Source organism: Canis lupus, chromosome 13 (assembly GCF_048164855.1).
Source record: "Canis lupus baileyi chromosome 13, mCanLup2.hap1, whole genome shotgun sequence".
Lineage (NCBI taxonomy): Eukaryota > Metazoa > Chordata > Mammalia > Carnivora > Canidae > Canis > Canis lupus.
In genome coordinates this window covers 40,676,185-40,688,096 of record NC_132850.1, presented here as the reverse complement: position 1 = coordinate 40,688,096, position 11,912 = coordinate 40,676,185, and the positions used below count along the sequence as shown (strand labels likewise).

Below are 11,912 nucleotides of genomic sequence, written 5' to 3'. Positions count from 1 at the left end.
ATTCACATACTGCTTACTTTGAATCCACAAACTTTCTTTATTGAACTCTGTGGCATATTTTTCCTTGTTTTAGCAACATTTAAACATATTATATTTATATATTTAATGCCAAGAAAACAGTAAGCTGGATAAACTGAATAAAGCACAAAACTATTCCTACCTGATTGAGATTAAGATTATTTTCAATACTCAGGGGAATCAGATGAGGCAATACTTTTCCAGCCAACTGTTCTTTGGTGATTCCCAACTTCTTATGAGTAAAAGTACATTTGTAAATACCTGATAGAAAAGAATGAGACAAATTTTATAGTTCAATACCACATATTAATAGACATTAGGAAAATACTGTATCTACATGAAATCTCTTGATAATCAGTATAATTACAAACTTTTTCTTGCCAGTGCCTAGAATGAGAATGCTCTTACATATGGATCAGGATGATTTCAGCTTTATCACCAGTTTTGATTTAAACACCATGACATATTTATCATGAATTCTTTTGGCTTAAGAGCACATTTAATGTCAGCGTAACACCAAAAGCCTTAATGCAGCAGCAAGGTTACAGAATGACCCTCTATACTGAAAATATCTGAATATATATGTTCAGACTTCTCACTCAAACTTGAGACCTCTACTTCACAAGTGTGTGAGTGTAGGTCTTAAAGCTTCATTTGCTTAACTAATTGGACTTAACATATTTGAAACTTTAATAATTTAATTCACCTCCACCTGATCCTTCCCTATAGTAATTTACTCAAATTTCAAGACTCTGCTTATTACCCCTATTCCACAAAGCCTTCATTTGGTAAACTGAGCACATTTGTTTCTCATTTGGTGACTGTTGTGTTCTGTGTATAATCCATATCCTTAGAACATACCATATCCTGTCACTTTCCTGTTAATGTATACTTCATTTATATACTCAAAGAGTAACTTTATTGAACACCTACTAAATGCTCATTTACTAGGCACTTATTTGCTATGCTCATTACTTTTCCCTTCCCATTTTCTCAGTGAATTCTCATAAGACTCCCATAATGATGCATTTTCATCTTCATCTGACAGATGAAGCAACTTTTCAAAGTCATTCTAGGAACGGACACAGCCAGGACTGGAGCTAGGGCTCTTTCTGCTATGCCAAACTCCTTTTCAAGAAGACTAATTTCTTTGAGCCTAAAAATTTCATACCATATCCCATGTCTACAGAGGTCCACAATAAATTATTTGCTGACCATTCCTACAAATATTTACTGAGGACTTTCTATAGGCATTATAGTAGGTGTTAAAAATACACAGCTGAGTAATTTGGTTTTTCTTCAAAATTAACAAACTTTAAATTTAGTAAAAAGTAAACTTGTTAATGTTTTATGATTCTACAATTATGTCTGTTTCCAGGAGTATAGCAGAACCTCAGCATTTCCAGACTAGACCATCAAAGCTTTAACTAATAAACAATTTTAGAGTTTCTTGACAAAGTAATTTGTAATTATGCTGATAGGATAGAAATGCTGTAAGGCTGATATGCTTTATCAGCACATCACTCAGTTGTGAAACATACTGGTTAAGATCTGAACATATACAAATTAAAAACCAGCTCTACCACTTATCAGTTGTGTTTTCTTGGATAACTAACTTAAACTCTGGGCCTCAATTTCCTTACTGTAAAGCAGAAATAATAGTACCTCTCTGACTGGAATTTGGAGGGGATAAAATGAGATAATGCAGAGAAAATAGTATAGTACTTTTTACAAAATGGGTACCAAATAACCAACAAGTATTACTATTAAGACTGGTATCAGCATTTCAAGCAGCTTAGTTTGCCTCTCTTATTTGGTATCATTTTACAGGGAAAACTACATGTGATCATGATTATTTGTGAAGCTAGGATTCCCAAATGTCTAATTCTTTTGTAAATGTCAAGGAAGGTTCTACAGTTTTTGCTAAAATTAACACAAAGAAGTTATATCACAGTATTTATCCCATCATTCTTCAATTACTAAATGCCATATACTTGAGAAAATGATACCAAAGGTTTTGTAATTTGGAAAATTCACTTGCATGACTATAAAACAAAAAAGTAGCATCAAATGACATTAAGTTTTCAGCTACCTAAAATTCCCATGAGGACTGCAGGTTCCTTGGATGGAATCTGTTGTAAGAAGGGCAGGATATCATCAAGTACAAACCACTTATCCAAGTATTCCAAAATCTTTCCTAAGCACACTAATGAATTTACACGAACCTATTAAAAGAGGTAAATTGCATTAGTCATTTAAAGTCTTTACAATCTAGAACAAAATGTTAAACTATAAATTTAATCTTCATATGTAAATATATATGTTAAAATTTCAATAAAAGTAGGTTTTAAAGCTTTCGTCCTTTATTAACATAAGAAATCCACATATTTATTAACTCCCCTGGACTTGTTTCAGAATTTATTATTGCTTTACCAGGACACTGGTACTAGTTAGCTAAGGGATGACTTCAATTTTGTATCCTTTTAAATGAAGTGATTAGGATTAGAGAAGCTTTACTATACATGTATTTACTAACAATATTTCTTTGGGGATATCTGAATTATTAAAAGGGCTACATTCTCCTACCAAGTGACCAATTTTACTAGGCTTCAAGTAGTTTATTTATAACTCAGATTTAATTCATTCTTAAATATTTCAACATGTGAAAACTATATTTTACCCTACATAAAGTTTTCTATTTCTAAATATATCTTTAACACAGATACTTAAGAGCTCTTTTATCAAAATTCTATATATTCACTTGACAATTTTGATAAATGCTTCACACCCTATTTTTTTAGCTTGAATATGTTAAGATAAAATACTTAGAGAAAAAAGACAAAGCAAAAAACACACCACACTGTTAAATATAAAAAACTGATGGTTGCCAAAGGTGGGTGGGGGACTGGAGGCTGGGTGAAATAAAGGGGATCAAGAGTATATTTATCGTGATGAGCACTGAGGAACGTTTAGAATTGTTCATTTATTGTATTATACATTTGAAACTAATCTAACACTGTACGTCAATTATATTTCAATTTTTTAAAACTAGTATCTTGAGTCAGGATCCTATCACTTAAATTTCAATTTCCAAAAACAAACAAACAAAAAAAACCCCACAAAACTAAGAAAAGCAGAAAATAATTCAGTTGGTTAAAAACAAAAGCGTATCTACAAGAAAGATGGTAAAATTTTTTGAAAAAGTATAACTGTTTTCTGAAATTCAAACATAAGGGATATTACAAATTCAAAAAGATTTCTAATTAGAATTCTAATTAGAATTCTAATTCTAACAAATTGATTTGTTCTTAGAATCAGTGTTATAAAAGGATTTGCTACATTCTTTATGTGTGTGTGTATGTGTGTCAAGTCAGACATACTAGTTTAATTTATTTTTTTATTTTATTTATTTTTTTTTAATTTTTTTTTAATTTATTTATGATAGGCACACAGTGAGAGAGAGAGAGAGGCAGAGAGACATAGGCAGAGGGAGAAGCAGGCTCCATGCACCGGGAGCCCGACGTAGGATTTGCTTGTTTGTTTGTTTGTTTGGATTTTTTTTTAATTTTTATTTACTTATGATAGTCACAGAGAGAGAGAGAGACGGGCAGAGACACAGGCAGAGGGAGAAGCAGGCTCCATGCAGGGAGCCTGACGTGGGATTCGATCCTGGGTCTCAAGGATCGCGCCCTGGGCCAAAGGCAGGCGCCAAACCGCTGCGCCACCCAGGGATCCCAATTTTTTATTTTTAATATAAAATATTAGTCATGTAAATCATGAAGAAATAGAACTCTTGGAGCATTTTACCTACCTCTGTGTAGAATTTATTTTTCTTTTCTTTCAGGAAACAGTATTAAAATACAATTCTAACTTATAACGCATGTTTCACTAATTTCCCAGTTAGAAATTTTTAACCTTAGAGATCTATGTCTATGAATGCAATTCACAACTCACAGTTGTCCCTCTGAAAATAGGAGCACTATACATGATATAAAAAATGCAAACCCACTCCAGGGTTACTGCTCTAAATAAATACATTCAGTGTAACTCTTTGTAATCATGTCTTTAATGGCTCAGTTGGCATCTTAAAAAGACATCCCCAGGCATCAATTCAGATCAGTTAAGTATCAGTGCTTCCCACTCGTTCTGCATAAATACTTAGAACTGAAATAGAACATGTACTTTGACATAAGTATGCTAAAATAAATCTATGCCACCATAAAATACAGTACGACTTATGGGGTTTTTTTAAGATTTTATTTTTTATTTTATTTTATTTTATTTTTATTTTTATTTTTTTTGAAATGTTATTTATTTATTCATAGAGACAGAGAGAGAGAAGCAGAGACACAGGCAGAGGGAGAAGCAGGCTCCATGCAGGGAGCCCGATGCGGGACTTGATCCGGTGACCCCAGGATCACACCCTAGACTGCAGGTGGTGCTAAACCGCTGCGCCACCAGGGCTGCCCTATTTTTTATTTTATTTTAAGTCATCTCTATAACCAACATGGAGCTTGAACTTAAAACTTCAAAATCACGAGTCACATGCCCTACTGACCAAGTCAGCCAGGTGCCTACAGATTTTTAAAGGGCATTTTGAAAATGAAATTTTAAGCTGTATTGTATTACCATCTATTTCAAAAATTCAATCATAAAATTTAGAAAATTTTAGGGAAGAGAACTGAATTTCAAATACTTTTAACTTTTATGAAGAAAAAGACTCAGAGGGCTAGAGTAACTTGCCCAATGCCACAGGTCAGTTAGTAGCAGAGTCAGAATAAGAACTCGGATTTCCTTTTGTTTTTTTTTTAAGATTTTATTTATTTATTCATGATAGACAGAGAGAGAGAGAGAGAGAGAGAGAGGCAGAGACACAAGCAGAGGGAGAAGTAGGCTCCATGTCGGAAGGCTGACATGAGACTAGATCCCGGGACTCCAGGATCATGCCCTCGGCCAAAGGCAGGCGCTGAACCACTGAGCCACCCAGGGATCCCCAGGAGCTCAGGTTTCTTGACTTCATTTCACACTTGTTCATTTTGGTAAACAATGTTATTTTTTCCTATTTTGGTGTTGTTTTCCATCTCAGAACCTTTATACAACCCCACCACCACCACCCTACCCAAAAAAGAAACCCATGAACTAAAATAGATTAGATCATTATAAGGTAAAATGCCATTTAAATTGCTTTTGTCTTAAAAATAAATAAATAAATAAATAAATAAATAAATAAATAAATAGCTTTTGTCTTAAGTTAAAGCTTAAGCCACAAATGCTTATATTTAAATTTTCATTGCACCTAAGATAGAAGAGATCTCTAAAGAACTGTATTTGCAAAATGCAAATTTAATAACATGACCATTATCAAACATCAATACAAAGAACTGATCAGATGAACAAAGGACATTTCTTCCTCTTTTCCAAAACTACTATTTGAAGGGAATGTTCAATGTTACCTCTAATAAAGAATTATCTGTGGATAAATTCTTATGATCTACTGTCAGAGAAAAGGCTGGGAATATATATTCTTCCCAATATGAGATAATGAGAACTGTTACTTATTGTTATTTACTACTTCCCTGACTACCAACTATTAACTCTCAAAATTAAAAAAAAAAAAAAAAACTCTCAAAATTCTATATTCAAAGGAGTCATCATCTGCCTTTGACCTAGATTTTTGAGCACAAGTATTTCCCCCCACTTGTATGCTTATTAATGTATTGCTTTACTGTACCCTTATTTTTTCTAAAGTAGGCAAGTAAGGTGGTAGATAAAAAGTACAGAAATAGATGACTAAAAATAAAGACAATTTATAAAAAGAAGCTGTTCAAAAAGTTTTTAGGCTTATACACCAAGTTAAACTCTCATGATTATTTTAAAACTACCAACAAAATAAATTATGAATTAAAGCAGAAAAGTATTAAGAAAGAAAAATTACTCAAATTTTCTATTGGAGAACTCAAAGTTAAGGGATGGGAGGTCAGGGATGCAATATTGCAAAATTATGTATCAGGGAAAACTACAGTCACTGCTCGCTTTTATAGTACTATATAAAGGTTATCTACAGCTAAGATGAAATATATATATATATATATACAAACTATAAAAGGGTTATTTAGCAATAAGAAAATAATTTAAAACAATAAGAAGTTAAAGAAAAGCAAAAATTAAAATGCAATTACTTACAGCAAGAGAAGACGTTTGCAGACATGCATTTTTAATTCTTGGAATCAAAGCATTTTTCATGGATGGGTAGTCTATAAGATTCGCAAAGGTTGGAATGATGTTTAAACAGAGTTCCTGTTAAGAAAATACACCAACTCAATCTTAAGGAAAGATTCTCTTCACCTTTTCTCTCACATATTAAAAAACATTTTGTATTTGCAAGGCTAATTTAATTTGTCACATAGTTTGAAATAAACTTTCATGTACATTATATCATTTACTCCTTTCAATAACTATTTGAAAGAACAGTTATCATTAGTTTTCAACTTTACATATGAGGAAACAGACTCAAAAGACCATCCTCAAAATCATGCAAGGTCATATAAGCTAGCATATGGTAACAACATTTCCTTGGTCGCGTTCCTAATTTCTTTCCCTGATAACACACCTCATCATTTATTATTTAAAAATGGGAACACCTAAGTTTTGCTATCTTTGAGGGACTAGCAAGTACACATGACGGACAATGAAGTACAATGTGACATAAAACTATTCCTCTTAAATAAGGGATTTCCTAGCTGTTAACATATATCCTTATGACAGAATATAATACAAACATTTTCTTTAATATATTTTAAAAGATAATTTAATTATACTGGGGGGAAATGCAATAAGATACTATTATATAACCCCGATTTTGAAAATGTGTATGTACATGTGTCTGTCTATAGGCTTAGGGAGAAAGACTCAAGGATAGATCTGGAAATGTTAACTCTGGACATCTGGAAATGTTAACTCTGGACATCTCTGAGAGAGGATTTTTCTTTTCTTTTTTTTATTATTTATTTATTTATTTATTTATTTATCTATTTATTTATTTATTTATTTATTTATTTATTTATTTATTTATGATAGTCACACAGAGAGAGAGAGAGAGGCAGAGACACAGGCAGAGGGAGAAGCAGGCTCCATGCACCGGGAGCCCAACATGGGATTCGATCCTGGATCTCCAGGATCATGCCCTAGGCCAAAGGCAGGTGCTAAACCGCTGTACCACCCAGGGTTCCTGGATTTTGATTTTCTTTATATTTTTACATACTTCCAAATTCTGAAACTTAAGCAAGTATAAGTCACAGAAACAGGAAAAGGTTATTTACAACATTGTTAGCCAATGCTGGCCCTAATGTAAATGACTGTAACTGGGAACTCTGAATAAGAAGCTAAGAGGAAAAGAGGGGGGGACTAGAGGAAGGGGGACTAAATGTGGCATAAATATGTATCAGGGAAAGAGCTGGACAAACTTTGGTATGCTTAAAGACATTCATTTGTCGTTAGCAGAAAGAAATGAATTAACTACTAAGAATTTGTTATCAAAACAATGGCCACATATTTTATTTGCTTTATTCTCAGATTTCCAAGAGGCAGATATAAGAGTTATATATTTATATCCACTTAGAGCCACAATAAATAAGTGGGTGACATAACTTGAGGATAAGAAGTACAAGCTACAATCACACAGGACCATTTTCCACAGATGGGAGAGAATACGCAAGGATGAATAGTTCATGAGACACTGTGCTCCTGTTACCAGAGGCTGTGTCTGTAGGGAAGGTCAGCCTTTAATTCAAGACAGTGGGCATGCATGTGCATTGTACTGTATAATCTAGCAGTAGGTTAAAAAGAGGCAAATCTTAAATTATGTCTAAATCATTTAGCTAAAGGACGGGAGGAAGAGCTCTTCCGAGGAAATACAATCAAGAACCTATGAAGGAGACTGAAAGAAATCAAACTCAAGGAAGTCATCTGCTCATTCTCAGTATTCTCTGTCTTGTAGTATATACTTTATAACTGATGGTGGAGAGAGGAGAATAAACACAGCTTCTGTCTTTAATTTTAAAGGTAAAAATGTTTTAAATTGGTTCACATATATTATTCCTGTTCATGCCTCTAAGCATCCTAACTTTGGTAAACCATCTCTACTTTCCCAAATACTTTTCTAAACTCTTTAGCCTCTTAAATATTTTTAATCAAATTTCACTTTATAAATATCACCCCAAAAATGAATTTCAGAAGTTACTTTCTAGTCTTCTACTTGCATGAAACTTGAAAAGATGTTTCTTACTCTTGCTCTAGGATTCTCCCAAAGCTTATTAGTCTTTTAACTTTATCAGACTCCACCGAGCAATGCTGATACTAATTAGCTGGATTGGTGACTGAAGACTTATATTGAATGATACAAGAAATGCTGGTTTGGAAAATTCAGCGAAGTTGCACAGGTTAATCTGGATTAAATATTACTATTTTAATAAATACTTATTGGCCAATACTGATTGGCTAAATGAATCCCCTTAGGAAGAAAAATGGGCTTTCATGCCTTTTCTCTCTTTCTTAATTTCACTGACTATAATTTCACTGACTAATTTCTCTCTTTCTTAATTTCACTGACTATAATTTCACTGACTAATTTCACAGGTTGGTGACCAAGGCCTGTGGGGAAAGTTTTAGGAAGCAATAATTCACAACGCCTTTGGAAAGAGCTAAAATGTAGAAATAAGTACACCTTCCCTAATCCTCTCACGTCAAAAGCATAACCTTATACGGACAAAATTTAACATCAATTTCACAACTTTGAACAAAAGAACTTAGACAAAGACTGAAATGAGTCAAAAAAGTGACCTTATACATGTGGTATTAGTTTCACTTCACTTATTCTTAAGTAATCTCTTCACCCAACATGGAGCTCAAACTCACAACTCTGTGATCAAGAATCACATGCTCTAATGATTGAGCTAGCTGGGTGCCCCTGATACTAGGTTCATATTAGTAAAAAAAAAAAAAAAAAAAAGGCTTTGGTCAATAGCTTTTAAAAATTAAAATTCTGCTTTTCTTTACTAGGATTTCTATACTGGCAAAGAAACTTTAAATATAAAACCATTTATGCAGTGAGATGTTCTTAAAATAAGTACTTATCTTCCAAAGTAAAAAGAAAAATCAAAAAAATTAAACTTTAACAGTGATCCAAAATTATTTACCATATAGCCTTACAGAACCAAACTAACTTTTAAGCAAAGCCAAAGGACTAAAAGTTTTGGCAAAGTACACAACAGTTTAACATCACCTTTGTCACAAAGCATGACTACAAATGTACATTAGGAATAGTCACACTAAATTACTGTCTGGTTTTCTATCTACCTGCTACACAATTAACTTCAGTACAGAAGGAACACTTAGAAGACTGAGTTATCAAAGCATGAAAGAAAATTATAATTATGGGAGTACCTACTTAATGTTTTCATAAAAAAAGGCACATGTATCTTTGACATTTTCATTCCTATGTTAGTTAACCATTTAGGAAGAAGATACACTGATCCAAACTATAATAAATCAAATCTTCCAGAATACAACATTTTTGATAAATGAAAGTAATGAATAATTTTACCTCATTAATACAGGTATTTGTCAATTGATTCTTTAAATTAATTGGGAGCAGATACAGTAGTAGATACTAAGTATACTTTAGTTAACAGTAAACCATCCAATTCAATGGATTCATATATATCACTATTGAGTTTCATGTAAAGGATTTTACAAATCAAACCCAAGACATACTTCTTTCTTTTGCCTTAAAAATAAAAAATTTTTTAAAAATCAAAATCATTATTAAAGAAAAAAATCAAATATTATACCTGAATTTGAATGGAAGGAGCCTCTAGTGCTCTGTAAACCATTGGTAGGACACTGTTCTTAATCTCATCAGGAGGAGTTTTGGTTAGTAGCAAATCCATTTTTTGTAAGAAAATTAACAAAATCTGTGTAAAAAAGGGGAACAATGTATTAAAGTCTAGAATTTATAAGATTTCACATATGATAAAATTTAAAGTATTTTCAGAAGAGTTAGTTTTATATCTTGACACTCACCATGTTGCTAGCCTGAAGGCATGGAAGACAAAAACATACAAATCAAGTTTCTTACATATTCAGAAGCACAATATTTAACCTCTGCTCTCAGTTTAAACATTTAAATGAAGACTAATTTCCTAACTCTCATGTATCTTCAGTAATACGTCACATACTCATAACTACCACTATCTGGAAATCTACTGAATTAAAAAAAGGAAAAAAAAGAAAGCCTGAGAACAACAAAGTCAGGTATCCCATAGTAGTAAATTTACTTGGCTTCTAAGATTAAGAGTAGAAGAAAAGGTACAGAAATGAAAGGGACTGTCATGAAAAATTCTAGAAGGAAACAGTTTTTGTTCCAGATCACTTGTTTTCTCACCTAGCTGCCACCCATACCTATATTATAAGGAACAAACTGTCCCTTTTATTCATGCAGAATACTGAGTGAACATGTGGCTGCACGCACCACTTTCCTTCCTAATGTCCTGACACGTTTGGGGAATTCTGCTTCAAAGCCTACAGTTCCCTCACTGCCCCTTCTTAGCCATAGGAACTCTTGCCTTACTAGCACAGACTTCCTTCTCTCCCCCTCCTTTCAAAGGAAGGGCCATAAAAAACTTGTCATAGAACCATTAAACCAAGTAGTTGATGGTTTACTAATAAGCTCCTGCCATGCAGTGGCAAAAACATGTAATAATATTTACTATATACCTAGAAATTTCATTTAATCTCAACAACACTTTTGCTTTAGAAATGAGCAAAGAGAGGCTTTAAGAGAGTAATGATTTGTCCAAGTCATACTTCTAGTAAGGATGAAGAAGACCAGATTCAAACACAGGTGTGTGACTCTACTGGTTGTAAATACAAGACTACCTTGAATCTGACAAATAAATATTACAGTAGAGTCTACATCAGAGACTAATTACATTTTCACTTACAGTACACACATATAATACACATATTACTTCCACGGTGCTGTAAGCATTTTTCTTCTTCTGGTGAAACTTACTTGTTACCAGTAAAATAAAGAGAAACAACTGGCATAATAAACTATCTACAAATTAAAGACCCTAAATAACAAAACAAAACAAAACAAAAAAGCAAATACTTAAAAGTGCAGCAGAAAAATAACATCTCTTTTCCCAAACCTATAACTTTTAATAAGGCCAATAAGAAGAGTATAACATCTCATTACAATTTATTTTCTGAGATGGTAAGTTATGGAGAGCTATAGACATTTACTTGTAAAGTTTAATTATAATTTTAACAATGGTTCACTTCAAACACACACAAAATTGCTTCTGACTAATGGAAAAGAAAGTCTCTTATACTTACCACATTTTTTAAGAAGTCGCATACCCATTCCTTCCGTTTTCAATGATAGTCATCATTGACTAATATCATTAAATAATAGGAAAGAGTACCTATACACATACCTGGATTGGCTCCTGCTGTTTAAAGACAGGACCAAGTTCAGGTAGAATTAATTTGACATATTCTTCTTTGGTGCATTCTTCGGCAATCAGTAGAACATTGGGCAAAACAAAAGGTACCATGTCAGGGTTTACAAATTCTGAAGTCAAACAAGGCAAAATTCTCTGCACAATGACACGCTGAAAGGCAAAAATGTTTTCATAAAACTAAATTTAACTTCAGGTCTTTAGTATTAATATTGAAGTTACAGTCTAAAATCTCTAATCCCTAAAAATAATATAATAATAATAATAATAATAATAATAATAATAATAATAATAAATAAAATAAAATCTCCAATCCCTTTGGGGAAGATAACCATATGATTTACGGTTGAAACTAGGACATTTTGGAAGTAA

General features: G+C 32.7%; 1 protein-coding gene across 4 annotated transcripts in view; it reads right to left on the bottom strand.

Annotated features, from left to right (window-relative positions):
• The window catches only part of SCYL2 (SCY1 like pseudokinase 2), a 63,246-nt gene that overhangs the window by 12,344 nt on the left and 38,990 nt on the right, over positions 1–11,912 (bottom strand). For all 4 annotated transcript variants that reach the window (XM_072773264.1, XM_072773261.1, XM_072773262.1 and 1 more), the window contains 5 exons: positions 11,517–11,693; positions 9,867–9,989; positions 6,202–6,315; positions 2,111–2,243; positions 161–279 (listed from right to left, as the gene is read on the bottom strand). In XM_072773264.1, coding sequence (XP_072629365.1) covers positions 161–279; positions 2,111–2,243; positions 6,202–6,315; positions 9,867–9,989; positions 11,517–11,693 — 666 coding nt within the window. The remainder of the gene's footprint in view (positions 1–160; positions 280–2,110; positions 2,244–6,201; positions 6,316–9,866; positions 9,990–11,516; positions 11,694–11,912) is intronic.